This window comes from Manis pentadactyla, chromosome 5 (genome assembly GCF_030020395.1).
Source record: "Manis pentadactyla isolate mManPen7 chromosome 5, mManPen7.hap1, whole genome shotgun sequence".
In the NCBI taxonomy this organism is placed as follows: domain Eukaryota; kingdom Metazoa; phylum Chordata; class Mammalia; order Pholidota; family Manidae; genus Manis; species Manis pentadactyla.
Window position 1 is genome coordinate 6,913,697 of NC_080023.1, and position 23,095 is coordinate 6,936,791.

Below are 23,095 nucleotides of genomic sequence, written 5' to 3' on the forward strand. Positions count from 1 at the left end.
TTACCTTTCTATATATTAATAATGAACTCTCTGAAAAGGAAATTAAGGAAATAATCCTGTTTATAATAGCATCAAAAAGAATAAAACTGTTGGGAATAAAATTAAGGAGGTGAAAGACTTTTACACTTAAAACTACAAAATACTGATGGAGAAAATTAAAGAAGACACAAATAAATGGAAAGACACTGGGTTCATGGTTTGGAAGACTTAATATTGTTAAAATGTCCACACTACCCAAAGCAATCTCAGATTTAATGTCATCCCTATCAAAATCCCAATGGCATGTTTTACAAAAATAGAGCAAAATCTATATTCATATGGAGCCACAAAAGCCAATGAATAGTTAAAAATAATTTGAGAAAGAACAAAACTGGAGGTATCACACTTTCTGATTTTGAAGGATATTACAAAGATAAAGTAATTCAAACAGTACGGTACTGGCATAAAGTCAGATATGTGGACTAATGGAGCAGAATACAGAGCCCAGAAATAAACCTAGGCATATAGGGTCAACTATCTTCAGCAAGGGGGCCAAGAATACACAATGGGGAAGGAACAGTCTCTTTGACAAACAGTGTTGGGAAAACTGGATAACCACATGCAGAAGAATGAGATTTGACCCTTATCTTCACTCAAATAGATTAAAGGCTTAAACATAAGATCTGGAACTTTAAATTTCCCAGGAGAAAACATAGGGGAAAAGCTTCATAACACTGGTCTTGGCCATGAATTTTTGGATATGACACCAAAAGCAGAACAGACTAGTGGGACTACATCAAACTAAAAAGCTTCTGTACAACAAGGAGTATAATCAACAGAGTGCAAAGGCAACCTCCAGCATGGGAGAAAATATCAACAAACTATATGTCTGATAAAGGGGGTTAATCTCCAAAATATAAGGAAATCCTACATCTCAATAGCAAAACAAAACAATAGCAACAACAAAACAAAAAAACCCTCCAATTAAAAATGAGCAAGGACCTAAATAGACATTTCTCCAAAGACATTCGAATGGCCAATAAGACATCATTAATCTCCATAGAAATGCAATCAAAATCCCAATAAGATATTGCCTCACACCTGTTAGGATGTTATATTATTAAAAAAAATATATATATATAAGTGTTGGTGAGGATGTGGGGAAATTGGAACCCTTGCTCACTGTTGGTGAAATGCAAACCAGTGCACCCTATGGAAGACAGCATGGAGGGTCTTCATAAAATGAAAACCAGAAGCCCCATGTGATCCAGCAATTCCATTTCTGGGTGTTTATCCAGAAGAGTTGAAAGCAGGATCTTGAAGAGAATTTGCCTTCCTATTTTCAATGCAGCAGTATTTACAGTAGCCAAGATGTGGAAATAACCTGTTTGTTAATGGATGAACAGATAAAGAAAATGTGGTATATTCACACGGTGGAATATTACTCAGCCATAAAAAGAAAGAAATCCTGCAATATGTGATAACATGGATAAACCTGGGCATTATTCTGAGTGAAATGAGCCATCACAGAAGGACAAATACTGCATGATTCCACCAATATAAAGTATTAAAATAGTCAAATTCATGGAGGCAGAGGGTAAAAGGGTGATTGCCAGGTGTCTGGGGAGAGGGAATGGGGAGTTGCTAGTCAATGGATACAAAGTATCAGTTCTGCAGAGATGTGCTGTACAAGGACACTGTATTGTATACTTAGACATTTGTTAAGGGGGTAGATCTCGCTTTAAATGTTCTCCCAAGAGTAAAAAGAACAGATGAAAAGCTATCACTAGGATGAGAATTCAATGTTCTGAAGCTGGGATCTCACCTCGGCTGGCTTTGGGAGCGGAGGACATGGTTTTTTTCCCTCATATGCTTATGCAGCGGGGCTTACCGACACACTCGTGTGCACTTCATAAAGTTGTATCAGGTATGCAAATTGGAAAATTATGTCACAGCTGAGGAAAAGATTCTGTTTAGAAATGTCATGGTTCTCAATCTAAATGTCTCATTAAATACAGATTCCATATGTGGCGTCTACTACTTGGAGCCTTTGCTTTAAGAAACAGATACACTGTCTACTTTCTCAGAATAGGGAGGGCGGCTGGGAGACTGTCTAGCATGTCCTTGGTCATGTAAAAGCAGGAAATGGCAGGACTTGTCTAAGTTCGTGCTGTTGACCCAGGCACTTCCTCATTCTGACTTTAAGCAGCCCAAGGAAAAAGGGAGAAACAAATATGTAGCAAGATAATTTCATTTCATCCCCATGTTTCTAAAACTAGCATCAAGAGTTGCTGAAATGAGGCAGAACGTCATGTGCTGTCATCCTTCTGTCTCTGGACAGGAACTATTCCCCTTCCATGTCACCTCCCCTGCACACCCCAGACACCTTCCCTGCAGACTCCTGGGGGATGCCAGGCTCATAAATGCAGAGGAGCTGTTAGGCAGAAGAATAGAAATGAGCAGGATGGAGAGAGAATTAAGGCCAATAAAGCCTATTAAAAGGGACTCAAAGAGTTAACCAGATAAAACTAGAGAGCCAGAAAAGACTCACAGAATTATGAGTTCATCAGTTGAAGTTCCAAAGGCCAGGAGCAACTTGGCTTGGAATGTCCAAATATTCCCCAGATAAAGAAAAGCATCTGAGCATGACCCACGTCTTCATTGCATCAATTAGATCATGCCATTGTAAGATATACTTTAACCTGCTAAAAGACCCAGCTTATTCTTTAACTTAACCTCTATGCTGTTTTTTCCTTCCAGCCCCTAATCAAGTAATTTGGAACCTGGGTAGGAGACAAGCATCATGATTAATTTAACAAACAAGCCCAGCTATAAAGAGCATAGTAAGAACAGGAAAGATTCCATCTTAAAGCTAAGATTGCATTTTAAAACCCAGGGAGTTAAGAAGTAAGATCATTAACATATTCTTCAGCAAACAGACACTAACTCAGCCCACCTTGGGGGCAGGGCAGGCTGTCTTGATTGATACGTTCCCAGAGGGAAGCTGCTACCCTGGGGAGGAACTGGATCGGTAAATTTCTTGTGTTAAGTTAATTTTGCAGAATTACCTGGAGGACTGATAAGAGATGTAATGTCTCTCATAGAAGATAAACATCTTGAGACCACTTGACAAGCCCACACCCCTAGCCCTTTGTCACAGTCCTGACAATTCGAACCCCCAATCTTTCAGTGTGCTTCTTCTCTGAGGTGACCCACACTCCCCTTTTTCTGAGTGTGCACCTTTTTGCCTTAAATAAAACTGTTTCTCAGCCTTTCAGGGTGCACCTCTCCCTGAGGTGGCCTGCACTTTCTCTCTTTAAGTGTGTAACGTTAAATAAAACTTTTACTCTGCTTCGCTATTGCATCTCTGCCCTTCAATTCTTTGTTGTGACGGGGAAAAGAACCGGGGAAAATAAACAATGCCCCCCTAACAGAGGTACTTTACCTGGGGCTCTCTGGAGGGTGCTTTTGTCCCTCCCTCTGGGCCCAGACACACTCCTGACCTCAGAGGGCATTTGAATGTATCAGTGCAGGAAGCCCTCTATACACCCCTGCCACATGGCTGGCTAGCCGACTTGCTTGCCTTCATGAATGGGGAGCTCATCAATCCGAGCACCAATCTGCTTTTTTCCAGAAGCAACAATGATGATAATGCTCCCAAATCTGCACCCCCTCACCCCACCCCACTCCCTGTCCTCAAATTCCTGGATTCTACCTTCTGGAGCTCCTGGGAGAGAACAGATGGCTGTGTCCGTCAGAGGGTTGGGGCACCTTGGGGAAGACCTTGTCCTCCAATTTCCCTGCCCACCTCAGCCCAGTCCCCAGAAAATGTTTTCTTTAAAGCTTTGAGGTTTTCCCAGGCCCAAATCACATGTTGAAGCCCCGCCCCCAGCCAGGACTACTATTACTTAAATCCTCTCAACGCCTCTCACTCACAACTTCCTAACAGCGTTTTGTTAATCAATATGACTTTTAGGTGCTTTTAGGGATTGGTAATCATGCTGATAGGCAGCATTTATTAGGGGGTAATGTGCTGGCTGCTGCACTGAACACTCTGCATGGAGTATGTCTGTCCCATGGTACAGATGAGGATGTTGGGGGTCTGATAATGTGGCTGCTCGATGGCACAGGGCTGGGGGAGGTGGCAGAGCTGGGGTTGGGACCTGGGCACCTGCCCCTGGCCCTGAGCCATCCACGCGCTGACCCACCGCACCCCACTCCTCCCTCTGGTTCCCCCGTGTGGGTGGGGACACTCACCGCGTTGAGACCGCAGAGCTGGTAGCAGGCCATGGTGATGACCACAGTGATGACCTGCCAGCGGACAAAGGGGCTCCTGAGCAGCTCCAGCACCGACGCCAGGCGGATGTTCCTCTGCACACGGCTCTCAGCCAGGACCTCCTCCACCTCTCGGGAGACATCCTCTTTGCCCAGGAAAGTTCGGAAGGCTGCAAACAGGGACGAGCATGGACTTTCAGCAGGGGTTAGGACATCCGCTGTGTCTAATGCTGGGCCCCACAGGGATCATCCCACCACCCACACACACCCTTTGTCAGGAACGGAGCTGGCAGGGGCCTTTGAAGCCATGTAATCTCAAGCCCTTGTTTAAAAATAGAGAGATGCAATGAGTTGTCCAAGGTCAAGATGGCTAAGAGAAGAGCCAGGAAAGAACCAGGGCTTCCGGATCACCCCCACAGCAAAGCAGCACATGCCCAGGACTCCAATTCTGTCTCTACCACGGGGTAGCCGAACGGTATCCACATTCGTCCATTGTAATTTCTGACTCACATGGCTGCTGTCAGACTGCATGATGTAATACGCACTAAACTCCATCTCAGAGATTCACATGCAGTGGGGACTCATTCAATGGATATTCATTGAGCACATTCTATTTGCCTGGCCCTGAGCAGTTATTCTTTTTGGAGGTGTCTGGATGGAGGTGAGATTGCTACTTGGCCAAGGTGTCTGGATGTAGATTTTATCATTGGAAGGAAGATGGAACTAAATGCCTCCAGGACTTTTCCATGTCACCCTCTGAAATAGAGAAATCTTGGGGAGAAATATTCTCAAAGAGCTAAACTTCCCGAGGATTTAAATTCACCATGTAACTTATACCTTATTTTCCAGCCTGAATATTGCAAATTTCCAGCCTCAGCAAACCCGTCATTTTTTACCAAGCCCTTAATTGTGTAAGCCTCCGCAGATATACTCACGAACTTGGGCTGACTGATTAGACCCCTGAGATCATAATAATCAGGTCATAGGAGACACTTTTAGAACTTAGATTTAAATATTTGGTGCTCTGATAGATATCCTCCTACAGGGAAAGGTGGCTATGGAGATGACACCTGTGGACAGTCCATTCCAGTGGGCGTCATCTTTAAAAACACTTGTCTTCACTACAGGGCATGTGAAATTATTCTTCTTAAATAGTGAAAAAAAAGAAAAAAAAAAGCTGTAAAACTTGCTCCAAATTCTCCAAGAAGCAAGCCCACAAAGGCTCTGGGGTGTTATTTCCAGTAGCATACATGCACTAAATCATTGTATTTCTAATACTTTCTCAAAGTTCAAAGTACAACATTCATGTGATAAAGTCATCCTAGAGTTTTAGGGCAAGAACATTTTTCTCTTTCCTCCATACATGGCTTTCCATGTAAAATGAACTTTAAAGCCTTTTTTTTCCCCCTTTTTCACCTTGGCTGCAAGGAAGCTCTTAGCTAAATTTAGTGCCCAGCTCTTATTTTCTGGAACAAAAATCTCTCTTCTTTTTCTTAAAAGTGTGATCTTGGAGGTGGAGCCAACATGTCACTGTGAGTAGAGCAGCGGAAATCTCCTCCCAAAACAACATATATCTATGAAAATATAACAAAGACAACTCTTCCTAGAATAAAGACCAGAGGACACAGGACAATATCCAGACCACATCCGCACCTGAGAGAACCCAGCGCCTCGCGAAGGGGGTAAGATACAAGCCCCGGCCCCGCGGGAGCCGAGCGCCCCTCCCCCCAGCTCCCGGCGGGAGAAGAGCAGGCAGAGCGGGAGGGAGACGGAGCCCAGGGCTGCCGAACACCCAGCCCCAGCCATCCGGACCAGAGCGCAGACACAGTACGTGCCCAGGGGGCCCCAGATGCTAGGGAAACAGGGCAGAAAGAACGGTGAGCGTGTACTGGAGGCCTGGCGCCAGAGGACATAAGAAAAGCGAGCGCCCATTTTTTTTTTTTTTCTGTTTTGTTTTGGTGAGCGCTTTTTGGAAGTCTTAAAGGGATAGGGACCCCAATACTAGGGAAACAGGGCAGCAAGACCGGTGAGTAGATGCCTGAGGCTGGCGCCAGAGAATAAAGACGAACGAGCAGCAATTTTTTTTTTCTTTTTTTTTTTGGTGGTCGTTGTTTTGTTTTGGCGGGTGCTTTTTGGAAGTCTTAAAGGGGAAGGGCGGGTCACTTAATCCAGAGGTAGGGAATCCGGGGATCTCTGGGCACCCTAACCCCGGGGCTGCAGGGAGCAGGGAGGCCCCTTACGGAGATAAATAGCCTCCCAGCCGCTCCTGCTCCAACGCGACTCCACCATTTTGGAGTAGCTGCCCGAGCCAGGCCACGCCCACAGCAACAGCGGGGATTAACTCCATAGCAGCCGGGCAGGAAGCAGAAGCCCTGTCTGCGCGCAGCTGCACAGCACAAGCCACTAGAGGCCGCTGTTCTCCCAGGAGAGGAGGGCCACAAACCAACAAGAAAGGAAGTCCTTCCAGCCGTCACTCGTCCCAGCTCTGCAGACTATTCCTATCACCATGAAAAGGCAAAGCTACAGGCAGACAAAGATCACAGAGACAACACCAGAGAAGGAGACAGACCTAACCAGTCTCCCTGAAAAAGAATTCAAAATAAGAATCATAAACATGCTGACAGAGATGCAGAGAAATACGCAAGAGAAATGGGATGAAGTCCGGAGGGAGATCACAGATGCCAGAAAGGAGATCGCAGAAATGAAACAAATTCTGGAAGGGTTTATAAGCAGAATGGATAGAATGCAAGAGGCCATTGATGGAATTGAAATCAGAGAACAGGAACGCATAGAAGCTGACATAGAGAGAGACAAAAGGATCTCCAGGAATGAAACAATATTAAGAGAACTGTGTGACTAATCCAAAAGGAACAATATCCGTATTATAGGGGTCCCAGAAGAAGAAGAGAGAGGAAAAGAGATGGAAAGTATCTTAGAAGAAATAATTGCTGAAAACTTCCCCAAACTGGGGGAGGAAATAATCGAACAGACCACGGAAATACACAGAACCCCCAACAGAAAGGATCCAAGAAGGACAACACCAAGACACATAATAATTAAAATGGCAAAGATCAAGGAAAAAGAAAGAGTTTTAAAGGCAGCTAGAGAGAAAAAGGTCACCTATAAAGGAGAACCCATCAGGCTAACATCAGATTTCTCAACAGAAACCCTACAGGCCAGAAGAGAATGGCATGATATATTTAATGCAATGAAACAGAAGGGCATTGAACCAAGGATACTGTATCCAGCATGACTATCATTTAAATATGATGGTGGAATTAAACAATTCCAACACAAACAAAAGCTGAGGGAATTTGCTTCCCACAAACCACCTCTACAGGACATCTTACAGGGACTGCTCTAGATGGGAGCACTCCTAGAAAGAGCACAGAACAAAACACCCAACATATGAAGAATCGAGGAGGGAGAATAAGAAGGGAGAGAAGAAAAGAATCTCCAGACAGTGTATATAACAGCTCAATAAGCGAGCTAAGTTAGGCAGTAAGATACTAAAGAGGCTAACCTTGAACCTTTGGTAACCACAAACTTAAAGCCTGCAATGGCAATAAGTACATATCTTTCAATAGTCACTCTAAATGTTAATGGGTTGAATGCACCAATCAAAAGACACAGAGTAACAGAATGGATAAAAAAGCAAGACCCATCTATATGCTGCTTACAAGAAACTCACCTCAAACCCAAAGACATGTACAGACTAAAAGTCAAGGGATGGAAAAACATATTGCAAGCAAACAACAGTGAGAAGAAAGCAGGGGTTGCAGTACTAATATCAGACAAAATAGACTTCAAAACAAAGAAAGTAACAAGAGATAAAGAAGGACACTACATAATGATAAAGGGCTCAGTCAAACAAGAGGATATAACCATTCTAAATATATATGCACCCAACACAGGAGCACCAGCATATGTGAAACAAATACTAACAGAACTAAAGGGGTAAATAGACTGCAATGCATTCATTCTAGGAGACTTCAACACACCACGCATTCCAAAGGATAGATCCACCGGGCAGAAAATAAGTAAGGACACGGAAGCACTGAACAACACAGTAGAGCAGATGGACCTAATAGACATCTATAGAACTCTACATCCAAAAGCAAAAGGATACACATTCTTCTCAAGTGCACATGGAACATTCTCCAGAATAGACCACATACTAAGCCACAAAAAGAGCCTCAGAAAATTCCAAAAGATTGAAATCCTACCAACCAACTTTTCAGACCACAAAGGCATAAAACTAGAAATAAACTGTACAAAGAAAGCAAAAAGGCTCACAAACACATGGAGGCTTAACAAAACACTCCTAAATAATCAATGGATCAATGACCAAATCAAAATGGAGATCCGGCAATATATGGAAACAAAGGACAACAACACTAGGCCCCAACTTTTGTGGGACACAGCAAAAGCAGTCTTAAGAGGAAAGTATATAGCAATCCAAGCATATTTAAAAAAAGGAAGAACAATCCCAAATGAATGGTCTAATGTCACAATTATCGAAATTGGAAAAAGAAGAACAAATGAGGCCTAAGGTCAGCAAAGGAGGGACATAATAAAGATCAGAGAAGAAATAAATAAAATTGAGAAGAATAAAACAATAGCAAAAATCAATGAAACCAAGAGCTGGTTCTTCGAGAAAATAAACAAAATAGATAAGCCTCTAGCCAGACTTATTAAGAGGAAAAGAGAGTCAACACAAATCAACAGTACCAGAAATGAGAAAGGAAAAATCACGATGGACCCCACAGAAATACAAAGAATTATTAGAGAATACTATGAAAACCTATATGCTAACAAGCTGGGAAACCTAGGAGAAATGGACACTTCCTAGAAAAATACAACCTTCCAAGACTGACCCAGAAAGAAACAGAAAATCTAAACAGACCAATTACCAGCAACGAAATTGAAGTGGTAATCAAAAAACTACCAAAGAAGAAAACCCACGGGCCAGATGGATTTACCTCGGAATTTTATCAGACATACAGGGAAGACATAGTACCCATTCTCCTTAAAGTTTTCCAAAAAATAGAGGAGGAGGGGATACTCCCAAACTCATTCTATGAAGCTAACATCACCCTAATACCAAAACCAGGCAAAGACCCCACCAAAAAAGAAAACTACAGACCAATATCCCTGATGAACGTAGATGCAAAAATACTCAAAAAAAAAAATTAGCAAACTAAACTCAAAAATACATCAAAAGGATCATACACCATGACCAAGTGGGATTCATCCCAGGGATGCAAGGATGGTACAACATTCGAAAATCCATCAACATCATCCACCACATCAACAAAAAGAAAGACAAAAACCACATGATCATCTCCATAGATGCTGAAAAAGCATTTGACAAAGTTCAACATCCATTCATGGTAAAAACTCTCAGCAAAATGGGAATAGAGGGCAAGTACCTCAACATAATAAAGGCCATCTATGATAAACCCACAGCCAACATTATGTTAAACAGTGAGAAGCTGAAAGCTTTTCCTCTGAGATCGGGAACTAGACAGGGATGCCCACTCTCCCCACTGTTATTTAACATAGTACTGGAGGTCCTAGCCACGGCAATCAGACAAAACAAAGAAATACAAGGCATCCAGATTGGTAAAGAAGAAGTTAAACTGTCACTATTTGCAGATGACATGATACTGTACATAAAAAACCCTAAAGACTCCACCCCAAAACTACTAGAACTGATATCGGAATACAGCAAAGTTGCAGGATACAAAATCAACACACAGAAATCTGTGGCTTCCCTATACACTAACAATGAACCAACAGAAAGAGAAATCAGGAAAACAACTCCATTCACAATTGCATCAAAAAAAAATAAAATACCTAGGAACAAACCTAACCAAAGAAGTGAAAGACCTATACTCTGAAAACTACAAGTCACTCTTAAGAGAAATTAAAGGGGACACTAACAGATGGAAACTCATCCCATGCTCGTGGCTAGGAAGAATTAATATCGTCAAAATGGCCATCCTGCCCAAAGCAATATACAGATTTGATGCAATCCCTATGAAACTACCAGCAACATTCTTCAATGAACTGGAACAAATAATTCAAAAATTCATATGGAAACACCAAAGACCCCGAATAGCCAAAGCAATCCTGAGAAAGAAGAATAAAGTAGGGGGGATCTCACTCCCCACCTTCAAGCTCTACTATAAAGCCACAGTAATCAGGACAATTTGGTACTGGCACAAGAGCAGAGCCACAGACCAATGGAACAGACTAGAGAATCCAGACATTAACCCAGACATATATGGTCAATTAATATTTGATAAAGGAGCCATGGACATACAATGGCGAAATGACAGTCTCTTCAACAGATGGTGCTGGCAAAACTGGACAGCTACATGTAGGAGAATGAAACTGGACCATTGTCTAACCCCATATACAAAAGTAAACTCAGAATGGATCAAAGACCTGAATGTAAGTCATGAAACCATTAAACTCTTGGAAGAAAACATAGGCAAAAACCTCTTAGACATAAACATGAGTGACCTCTTCTTGAACATATCTCCCCGGGCAAGGAAAACAACAGCAAAAATGAACAAGTGGGACTATATTAAGCTGAAAAGCTTCTGTTACAGCAAAAGACACCATCAATGGAACAAAAAGGAACCCTACAATATGGGAGAATATATTTGAAAATGACAGATCCGATATAGGCTTGACATCCAGAATATAGAAAGAGTTCACACGCCTCAACAAATAAAAAACAAATAACCCAATTAAAAAATGGGCAGAGGAACTGAACAGACAGTTATCCAAAAACAAAATACAGATGGCCAACAGACACATGAAAAGATGCTCCACATCGCTAATTATCAGAGAAATGCAAATTAAAACTACAATGTGGTATCACCTCACACCAGTAAGGATGGCTGCCATTCAAAAGACAAACAACAACAAATGTTGGTGAGGCTGTGGAGAAAGGGGAACCCTCCTACACTGCTGGTGGGAATGTAAATTAGTTCAACCATTGTGGAAAGCAGTATGGAGGTACATCAAAATGCTCAAAACAGACTTACCATTTGACCCAGGAATTGCACTCCTAGGAATTTACCCTAAGAATGCAGCGATCAAGTTTGAGAAATACCAATGCACTCCTATGTTTATCACAGCACTATTTACAATAGCCAAGAATTGGAAGCAACCTAAATGTCCATCGATAGATGAATGGATAAAGAAGATGTGGTACATATACACAATGGAATACTACTCAGCCATAAGAAAAGGGCAAATCCTACCATTTGCAGCAACATGGATGGAGCTGGAGGGTATTATGCTCAGTGAAACAAGCTAAGCGGAGAAAGAGAAATACCAAATGATTTCACTCATCTGTGGAATATAACTACAAAGGAAAAACTGAAGGAACAAAACAGCAGCAGAATCACAGAACTCAAGAATGGACTAACAGGTACCAAAGGGAAAGGGACTGGGGAGGATGGGTGGGTAGGGAGGGATAAGGGGGGGGAAGAAAAAGGGGGGTATTAAGATTAGCATCCATAGGGGGGGTGGGAGAAAGGGGAGGGCTGTACAACACAGAGAAGACAAGTAGTGATTGTACAACATTTTGCTATGCTGATGGACAGTGACTGTAAAGGGGTATATAGGGGGTCCTGGTATAGGGGAGAGCCTAGTAAACGTAATATTCGTCATGTAAGTGTAGATTAATGATACCAAAAAAAAAAAGGCAGTTCCTGTGTGGTGACCTCCAACGAGTTCTACACAAAGGTATAAAGGGCATATAAAAGTGTAGGCAAAGGGCCTGTTTGTGTTTATACAGAGGATCAAAGCCTGATTTGGCTACCCCGAAAATCAACTAAGATACGATATGAAAAAGAACTTCCAACATCGGCACTCTCTGGAAGACTCATGCTAGAAGATGATCATCAAAAAACCCCAACAAAGATCCACGCACTGCTACAGCTGTAGATGCACTCATCCCACCAGTTCCTGGACTTGCCATGGGAATGAAGGAGATATCTAAACTGGCCTGTGCATACAGTAAAACAACAAATTTGACTGGATCTATACTGTTGGAACTCAACCAAGAATTAGGAGAAGTGCAAATTGTAGCACTCCAAAATCTTACGACTACAGACTATCTACTGTTAACAGAACGTATGGGATGTGAACAGTCCCCAGGAATGGGCTGTTTTAATTTGTCTGATTTCTCTCAGACTGTTCAAGTTCAGCTGGACAATATCCATCATATCATAGATAAGTTTTCACAAAGGCCTAAGGTGCCTAACTGGTTTTCTTGGTTTCACTGGAGATGGATGGTAATTACAGGTATGCTTTGGTTATGTAACTATACTCCTATTATGTTAATGTGTGTGTGCAATTTAATTAGTAGTTTAAAAACTGTGCTGAAGTTACTCTACAAGAAGATATGTCAAGGAAATAATCAAACTTCCCAGGTTTTCTTCTGCCTGCTACTTCTATAGCTTTTCTTCTTCCTTCCTAATTACAACCCTTAAATAGAATTCATGCCTCATATCAAATTTACCGAGTATCATAATTCTTCCAAGTGGTAAAGATACCTCAAGACAAATGCTGGGCATAGAAGCCACAGGGCATAAATATGCAAAGAAGTAAAAAGCTAACCTTTTCAAACAATAAGGCTTCCCTCTCACTTACCAACTTCACATTTCCCTGTATGGCCCCGGAAGATGACTGGTTAGCCAGAGACGGGTAAGATTCCTCAAGGGAGGAACAACCTAAGACAGGCACAGTCTCAGGGGGGCCATCAGGTGAGAAATTGGGGATCAACAGAGGTGAGGCTTAGAACCTCACCCCCCCTGTTCTGAGAGAAATCTTCTGCATCCGTGGATGTTTTATTGCCCTTGTCTAGCTTGGATTAACACATAGTCTACAGGCACACACCTGATCATCTACATTTGCTCTCTTACAACACTAAACTATGTTTTCTACCTTTATCTTGTATCTACCTACCACTTCAGCATTTTATTAAAAATAATAATAATAAAGAGAGAAATGTGGTATCCACATATAAATCAAGTATAAAAATCAAATGAGTATTCATATTTGAACTGACTGTTTATAGTTCATAATGCATGAGCAAAACCGAAAGCTTCTGTGATGACTGCCCTTGCACTGTTCACCATGTAACTTATTCACTATGTAAGAATTTGTTCTCCATGTAAGAACTTGTTCATTATGCTTCAGAAGATTGGAGACTGATGAAAATTAGGCTTGGGGTGGATTGATGATTGTGCATTGAGCATTGACTCCCCTATACAGAATTTTATTGTTGTTAACAACCATTTGATCAATAAATATGAGAGATGCCCTCACCAAAAAAAAAAAAAAAAAAAGTGTGATCTCCTTCCTCTTTCAAAGCATCAATGTAATTTCTTGTTATATATGTGCCCATAAAAATAGTTTTTCTCTGCTTGCCCCACACCCCTTATGTTTCTTGTGACTAGGTGAGGAAGGGTATCTGGTGAAGAAGAGCATCATAGCAGACATGGAGATGCACAACTCAGATCCCTTTCCAGAAAGGATGTACTAATCCAAAGAGATGGGGATTTCAGGCTGTTGGGGGTTGAGGGATGGTCTGGGCAGGGAAAAAAAAGGGTCACCTCACACATCCTGGGACTCAGGAGGAACAAGAGACATCACAACATTTGTTTCTTTCCTCTCTCTGGAATGTTCTTTTGACCTTTGTGCACCTGGCTACCCTATTTGTTCTTATAGCCTCAGCTCAGACACCACCTCCTCCAGGAAGCCTTCCCTGATTTCCCTCCTGGCTGGAAGTCAGGGAGAAGCAGGCCAAGATGAGGCAGCTGTTGGTGGGACACAGATAGAGTTCAAGGCCCCCGTAAGTTTCAAGGCCCTGGTAAGTTGCAGTCAGGAGGGACACAGGGTCAAGTCTTCAAAGTAAACAAGAAGCCACAACCTGGACATCTGGAAAATTCAGCCTGAAAAACAAGAGAGCTTTTCCTTTTGAACCCAGCTTGGCCCCAGCAACAAGCCCCTTCTCCCTGCACCCCCCAACCAGTCATGAAGACTTCTCCCTGCTTATAAGCCCTAGACACTGCCGCCCTGATGGGGTCCCCCCTTGGAGCCCCTCCTGATTAGCAGGAATCCCTTTCTTTTCACTCCTCATTAAAAGCTTCACTGGTGGCTCCGAACTCTTGTCTGCTGGCTTCATTCCTCGTCACCTCCGAGACAAGATCCTGGGAAAAACAGCATCTCAGCTGCTGACAAAGGAAGGCCTGGAATGCCTGCAGGAGAGGAAGTGCCTGCACACAGGTCTTACTTTGCCACCAAGCCCCACCGGTTCCACTTTCTCAGTCCCCAGGTCCCATCCCAGGGAGGTCTCGGCGTCTCCCTGGGGGGCTCCTTGCTCCTGTCTCCATCCTCTGAGATGACCGCTCTCCTACACTCAGGCCTTTATTGGCCTGGCCCCTGCCGGCAGGACCCAGTCCAAAATCACTCTGCTGCACAGAGACCCCTGCCCACAACCCAGGCTTCCCCTTAGGTGGCCTCTTCCTCATCTGACCTCTAAGACATGCCTCTGTGCCTGGCACACGCTGCTCCTCTGCCCAGAACACTTTGCAGCTGCAACATTCCTTCCTCAGAACCCGCTCAGCAACCATGTCCCTGGAAGCCTTCCTGACCCAGGTCATGGCTAGTCACCCTGTCATCAGGATGCTTTCACTCTTGGCAGTGACAGTGTGTCCATGCACCTGCCATACCCACCCAGTGACACCCCCTGAGCGGGGGCTATCTGCCGTAGTGCAGGGAGGGGGCAGGGTGTGGGCTGTGGAGCCAGAGTGCGCTTTGCACCTGTGCCTGCCCCTCCCGTGTGACCCCAGGCAGGTTACTGGTGCTCTCTGAGCTGCGCTTCCATGGCACAGAATTCATAAAACCTACATCTGCAGTTGTTTCAGAGAATGAAAACAACATATGTGAAGTGCTTGGCACGCAAATGGTGTCCCATAAACAGTGACTGTTATTGCTATCATATTTTATTTCTTCCCTGTAAAGCCTGATATCTAGCGTGTATTCAACTGATGTGTTTTGAATGAAGAGTAAAATCGGGCCTCAGGTGGCAGGAGGGAGGAGCATGTTATAAACAGAGAAGTGGGGGCTGCTGCTGAGTGGACTGGAGCAGGCAAAGATTATATACTAAGTATCAACAAAACTAAATCAGTGGGGGAACGAGTATCTGAGTGGCCTCCTCCGCACCGTTCCGAGAGCAGTGTGGCTGACAAATGGCAGGCTCCCTGTGGCCCTCGGCCACCCTACAGCGCAGAGCAGCAGTGACAGATCTGATGCAGCTGGGGGCGCCTGCACACAAGCTGCCAGGGGACTGAAAATGTGCTCACATGCCTCACGTGGGGGCTGGCAGCTCCTTCCTGGGCCAGAGACCCCTCCCGGCATCAGGTCCCTGCAGGTGCCCCCAGTACGAGGAAATGCTCTGCTCAAGACCACCCCATGGCACCTGGTCAGACAAGGCATCCCATGGGAGAGGAAGGGGCCGAGCGGCTTCCTGTCAGTGGCTTCCTTGGTAAAGTCTAATGCCGTCTTTCCTCCAGAGGTCACACTCCTATGGTCTAGTGGAGGCACGGCTTTGAATCCTCTGTGCCTGGCACAGTCTGGAGCCCCCACCGAGGCCCGGCCCCTGCTTGCAATCCCCAGACTGGGGCAGATTGGGGAGAAATGCTAAGGCTTTGCGAGGCCCCGCCAACTGGCTGCCAATTGAGTTCCAGGGACCCCAGGCTGATGCTCAGCTCTGACAAGCTGTACGAATACACAGCCCTTAGGGAGAAAGTGCGGGCCTTTTAAAGGGACAGTCAGGACCGGTGGAGAGAAATCACGGCCCCATTCAGAACCAGGTCTCAGCACATGCTTACAGCCCGGGTGCTGTGCCAAGGGAAGGGGCTGCAGGAACAAGAGCAACAGCACCAGCCAGGCGGTGTTCCCATCACACAGTCACATCTTGTTTCCTAATGTGCATTTTGTGGAATTCCAGTCCCTGCAGAGAGTGCAGAGAAATAAGTTTTCTTGGTCGAGAAGTTCAGGAACATTGCATGCTCTATCTCTTGATGGTTTAAACTTCACATTAGAATAGTAAACTTTCTGTTAAGTCCTGAAGCAAAGATACCCATTTAATTTCGTTTTGCTCCACATTTCCTCAATGTGTCTCTGGAGCACATACTAACAACCCGCAGAAGTCCATCAGGAAATGTCATTCTAACCTGACATGTGTCGCAGGGGCAGTAAATCCAGGATGTCCTGGCGGTCTGGAGGGGGCATCCCAGGGCATTGAGCTGAGAGTGGAGGCAAATACCACCAGGTTTCTTACCATCTTTTTCTTTCAGGGGGCATCCTAAAAAAGCAGAAAGAGCCTGTGGCAGGCAGAATAATGACCTCCAAATAAGTTCACATTCCCAGAACCTGTGAGTATGTTAGTGTACGTGGCCAAGGGGACTTTGCAGATGGGATTGTTAAAGATCCTGAGATGGGGAGGCGAGTCTGGATTATCCAGGAGTGCCTAATCTTGCCACAAGGATCCTTATAAGAGGGAGGCAGGAGGTCAGAGAGGAGGTGATGATGGAGACAGGGGTTGGACGGATACACTTTAGAGATGTAGAAGGGGCCAGCAGCCCAGCAACAAGGGTGCCTCTAGAAGCTGGAAGAGGTGAGGAAGGATATTCCCCTTGAACCTGCAGAAGGAAAGAGCCCTGTGACACCTTAATTTTAGCCAGTGAGACCCATGTTGGACTCTGACCTCCAGAACTGTAGGATAATAAATTTCTTTTGTTTTAAGCCACTAAGTTTGTGGCAATTTGTTAGAGGGGCCACAGGAATGTAATACAGAGCCGTTGAAATTAGGCAGCCGTCGGCTCTAACCCTCCCCCACCATTCGTGACGGGAGGAGCGCATCCGGCCTCTCAGGCCTCAGAGCTCTGGTCTGTAAGGTGGCGCCGAGGTCACCTGCATCTCCAGAGCATCATGCCAGCTACCTGGGGCAAGGTATGCAGAGCGCCAGGGCCTGGCTCACGGCAGATGCAACACCCACCCTGTCCCCTCTCAGGGACAAATAAGCTGCCGGGAGAGTAGCAGGCAGGAGGAGAGCCAGCATTACACGAAAATCTAGTAAGGGCAAATGTGGGTGCATTCTCCCAGGGCAGCCTGAGGTCTGGGAGGGACAGCTGGAAGGGTCAAGGGTCACAGACGCACACTGAGCAGCTGCACGCCTAGTGTTTAAGCTCACAGTTCTAGGAGCAGGCTTCCAGGGCTGGAGCCCCTGCTACACTGTGTCCTGGCTGGGCGGCCGTGTGGGGTCGCTCAGCCCCTCTGCGCCCCCTCCTCACCTCTAGGAGAGCTATAACGCTACTGCCTGCCCTACAGGTTATGTGAGGACGGGGTGGTGGGGACACATCTGGAGGGGTGCCTGGCTCTGGCAAGTGCTCTCTCAGGGTGCCGGGTCAGCTGGGGAGCCTGTTGGAGTGGGGCCCATGGGCTGAAGGTCAGCCTGGCCAGGATAGAGGATGGGACTCCCCTGGCATCTAATTCTGCCTCTGCAGTCCCAGCTGCCTGGGCAAAGGGATTCTGGGGTTGTCCCTTCTGCCCTGTGGGGAAGGGTGTGGGCGCTGGCTCGGAGCTGAGCCCAGCTGAGTCGGATGGTCACACATGTGCAAAGGTCAGCTGGAACCAGATGGACAGCACAGGCCCAAGCCTCCTCGGTAGGGACTGGTTCGCCGTTACGGCAGCAACTGAATTGTATCACCTCCTTTAGCATTTATCACCTCCTGCTAGAGCAGAGCCAGAAGAGTCTGGCAATGTCTTTCTTGTGACCCAGAGCCCCTGTGACAAGGCCAGCAAAGGGATTTCATGCTGAGCACCAGCGATGGCCCTTTGTAGTCACCTGCGGGCACAGCACCCAGCTTCTCATCTCCTGCACTGTGCAGGCCTCAGTGCTTCTAAACATAGGAGGTTTCACTGAAGCATTTATTTTCAATTGTTATTGGGATTCAGGTTTGAGTTTTGGGTTTTTAACTTAGGTCTGGTGACCTTTTAGTCCTGAGAGCAGCAGGACCCAGGGACCTCCCACTTGTAGCTGTGTAACGGGTCACTATGCCCTCCACAGGCCCGCATGATGGGGCTGCAGGGGCCCCACCACGTGGAGAAGCTGATTAGGGGCGTCAGTCTCACTCTCCTCTCCGGTAGAGTGATAGCTTGCAGTTTATTTGTGTAGAGGATCTGGGAATGGAAGTACTTGGTTGTAATTGAATTAACCCTGAGAGATGTACAGGCAGCTTATAAAAATCCCCCAAAGAAACCATGGATTAATGATAAAACCGACAGTGCCAGCACAGTCAGGGGGGCAGTGAGCTGCCACCTTCCCTCTACATGCACGCCCATCCTCAGCCTCGGGGGCTGTTGACATATGCTGCCTAGAAGAGATTATAAAAGATAAAACATAGGTAATCTATCTCTTCAAAGTAGAGCTGACATTTTAACAAGAGTGAGAAATTAGCAACTTTCTGAAAGAGACCGTCCTATGAGAAGCGGTGTGTGACAGCGTTGCCATCACTGCGTGGCTTGGAAGCTAATGTGTTGGGCGCGGGTCACCAACTCTCATATCCGCATCTTAAGAAAAACCTTGCAAACAGTCTAAAATGCATTCCTGTATAAAAATATCCCAAATGAAGAGTTTCATTTGGTTTTGCTAAATTATGGTTATTAAAATATAAAAAGGCAACATCTTACTATTCCAGGGGAACAACTGATTAAAGGTGGAGAGATGGCAATTTACTAGCGGTACGTCCTCCAGACATGTCATTGCTAATGATGGGATTGCAAGATGAATACCAAATGCATTAGGCTCGGTCAGCCTTGCTGCCTTCATTCCTTTGGATCCACATCCTTTTGTGAGGTTCTTTTTGGGCTAGTACCACTATTAAGGCCAATATTGAAGTGATATTGGCTAACACTTGTTGACGATTACTCTATGCCAGCCACCATTCTAAAAGTCCATATGCCTTTATTTATTTAACTCTCATATAACCACCCTCAGTAGTAGACTGTTAACATTCCCATTCTGCAGGTGAGAAGAAACTTGCCTAGTCAGGAGAACTAGGATCCCTGAGAGCAGAGCCTGAGGCAAGGATTGAGTGTGGGAAGTTGACACAAATGAAAGAAGCAGAAAGCGGGGGTGAGGGGGTGGGGAGAGTGAGACAGGAAAAGAGGAGGCCCCACAAGGCATGTCCTTCCTTCCTTCTCCTTTTCCTCCTCTCTTCCTAGATTTCATTTCATGCCCTGAGTTCCTGAAAGAAACTAGAAGGATCCTCTGGCTTTATCTTAACCATCCATCTGCCCATTACTTCCATCAGAGTGAGGCAATTTATAACATAGTTAATTTATAACATGGGCAGTTATAAATTTAGCACTAGTGTCATTACACTTTGGAAGCACAGAGGGGATTTGTTCAAATTAACTTTTTTAACCCAGAGCTCACAAGTAACAATATTCCCTTCCCTCCAATCTTTAGGTCAAGGCTTGAAATCTGCCTTGGAGCAAGGAGCCCCCTCACAAATGGGCAGGAAACTGCAGGTAGGGGCCAGAGAGTATAGGCCAGTGTTGGGGGTGTCCTGTGGCTGAACAATGGCTGCCACCACAGCTCCCGTTGTCACACGGTCCCACTAGCCCAGCACAGTGGCTGATGCTGCTGTGTGGCTTATGACATTTCATACCAAGGGCTGGCTCTTACTCAGTCTGGCATGCAGCATGTGCTCAAACCATGTTGGGTGAACATAACTGGACCTAACATTTGCTATGTTAAGTCTGAAGAAGAGGGTCATGTGGGATGAGAAACATGGATGTGGGTAGGGTTGGACTTCTTGGCCCTGAGGTCAGAACAGGCACCAAGGGCAGCAGCTATGATGTGTTGGACATCAGCCCTCCACAAGGAAGAACCGTGTGACAGATGTGTCCAGGGGCAGAGAGGGTCGTTTCCTGAGCAGTGAGCCCCCCGTCCTGGGGCATGTGCAAGGAGAGCGTGGGTGACCTGCTGGAGCTGCTTTGGGAGGGACCCAGGCATCGCACTGGAAGGTGGTCTTGAAAGTAAGTGCAGAGCCCCAGGGGTGGGCAGGTCTGGAGAGGATGAGGCCATGGCGTTTATGAGGTGGGCAGGGGAGGGGACAGACACATGCAGCTTTAGCTAGATGTCCTTGGAGAGAGAGGGAACAGCCTTACAAACTTGGCTGTCAATAAGCCCATTTCGAAATGACATTTGCTCATGGAAAATAACCCTCCCAGAGGGGTCCAGTCTCTTGAATCCGCACGTCACTTAAACAGTTCATCCCATCTACCCGGCTGCTCCTCTCCTAGCTCGGGCTCCTACCCTCACCCTTGCACTTGAAAGTAAAACCTTCCCAAGGCTCATCTCTCATTCACATTCTTGGCCATTTTTTAATCACTAACTTCAAAGAACTTGAAAAAGGAGTAAGAATTTGCATTTCCCAACTGGAAAGAAAGTCCTCTGCATGGCCTGGTCAATTCCCAGGCTGGGAAAGGGAGCTGTTATGCAGTCAGATCTTGTCCAGTTAAAGACTTGCCTTTATTCAAAGGCCATCAAGAGACCAAGCAGGGGAGAGGAGGCTAACATTTATCATGTGCCTACTATGTGCCAGCCTTGGGGCTAGGTTCTTACAGGCTATATCATGATTTCTAGTGTCGGTGGGTTCACCGAGCCTCGGAGAGGTTAGGAAGCATGCCAGAGAGCCCAGGGAGACAGTGAGAGGGTCGGTGTTGCCCCCAAGACCTGTCTGACCTTTCTTCCCACACACCTCAAAGCAGGAGGGAAAGAAGCCGCAGAGCTGAGAAGCTAACAGAACCAAACTCAGTCTGTTTCAATTCACCTGCAGTTTGGGAGAGCTTGCTGGGTGCCAGGGGTGGTGCAAAAGGTCTACTGCATTAAAGGAAGAACGAGACATGGTTTCTGCTCAGAAGGAATTCTCTCCAGCACAAGCCAGAGCAAAGCTCCCTGCTGCTCCGGGTGTACGGGGCTGAACGCAGGCCTGCGGGAGCCTCCCAAAGCCCCCAAAAGTCAGCACTCTCACTGCTGTGCCGTGCCCAGGTCACACAGGAGAGCTGGCATTTCTGCGCCTGCTCTGCTGCATGCCCAAAGGGTTGAGGCAAACCCGGCTGCAAGGATGGCATTGACAGGAGGAGTTCACAGCTGGCAAATTACAGGCCTTGTCCATAAGCCAGACTGAAGGGCTGCTTTCCCAAGAGTGCTCTTTGGATGTCTGCTGGCATTCTGTCTTGCAGTGACTGCTTTCGTGTGCGATGATATTAGCAAGTGCATTAATATCGTCAGGAGTGATCTCTATAGCTGTGGCTTTTATTTTCTATTAGTAAATGAATAATTTATGAATAATTTATTATTCATACATGTGTTAAAAAAACTATCCTATTGTATTAAGGACACTTAACAGGAGGTCTACCCACTTCACAGTTTTGTAAGTGCACAATACAAGCTTGTTGAGTATAGGCACAGTGTGTACAGCAGATCTCTAGAGCTTATTCATCTTGCATAACTGAAACTTTATACCTGTTGATAGCAACTCCCCATTTCCCCAACACCCACATGCTCTGTAGGTGATAAGCCAGGGGTTATCCCTGGGGAACAGTAGCTATTAGACGTGGCTTTCAGGCATAGGAATAGTGAAAGCACTTGTTGAAGAACAAGCAAACAAACAAGCAGACACCATCACAGATGGGCACCCCCTGGATGCCCCCCCAGCCAGCCACATGTATTCATGGGCTTTGATCAGCCCCCACTTTATGGATGGATTCCTGCCCTGCCTCTCTTCACCCTTTTATGTCAACCCATTTATCCACTCCAGCTCAATTGCCACCTTCTCCAGGAAGGTCTCCATGGTTTATCCCTCCTTAACCCCCTTGGAGCTCTGCGCTCCTCCCTTTGTAGCTTCTGGCATGAGGCGATTCACCCTGATCTCTGAGGTGCACCTGGTTCCTGTCGGACACCCTCACTGACTGCTTGTGTAAGGACTCAGGCACCTTGTCTGGTTTTGCTCCATATTTTACCTCCTGGGCTTAGCACTGTGCTTGGTACACAATACAGACTCCATAAATCTATAGACAATGAATGAGCAGTGACTCTAAAAAAGGATCTAACATAAGAAAAAGAAGTCATAGAAAAATATCTGTTGCAAATGCTTTTAGTTCAAGACTGTCTATTATGTGTCCCCTCTGGAGGGCCCCTTGTAATAAATGGTTTTTGGAGTTTTGTAAGCAAACTCTGTCTCTCCTGAGAAACTGATCTGCTTCTCATAGAGTCTGTGGAGGAACTGGTTCCTTTTTTGCCCTGGCTGCCAGGAAGCTCAGAGACTAATTTGGCGCCTCCTCCTAGAAAAACAAGGAAGTGCTTCCCACTTTTCAGGCAATGTTTTAAGCCCTTTATGTGAATCACATCATTTAAGAGTTCAAAATAATTCAGTAAGTTTAGTGCCTCTAATAAGAGAACCGAGCTAAAGGCTGCTCATACCTAGAAAATGTCAATGCAGGGATAGGAATCCAATTACGTCTTCTACAAAATAAGGAGTGGAAACACTGTAGGCTTTTTTTTTGGTGAGTATTAAGATAATGGAAACAGTATACATACCTCTATTAGTTTCCTATGGCTGCTGTAACAAATGATCACAACATTGGTGGGTTTAAACAACCCAAATGTATCATTTTACAGCTCTGGAAGCAGCCTGGTCCATTCTTGCATCAACTTTCTTGTGCTGAATCAAAGTAT

At 45.5% G+C, this 23,095-nt stretch overlaps 1 protein-coding gene across 2 annotated transcripts in view; it reads right to left on the reverse strand.

Annotated features, from left to right (window-relative positions):
* Positions 1 to 23,095, reverse strand: part of SLC2A9 (solute carrier family 2 member 9) — a 203,934-nt gene that overhangs the window by 76,688 nt on the left and 104,151 nt on the right. For both annotated transcript variants that reach the window (XM_036921115.2, XM_036921117.2), the window contains one exon: positions 4,237 to 4,424. In XM_036921115.2, the coding sequence (XP_036777010.2) occupies positions 4,237 to 4,424 (188 nt within the window). The remainder of the gene's footprint in view (positions 1 to 4,236; positions 4,425 to 23,095) is intronic.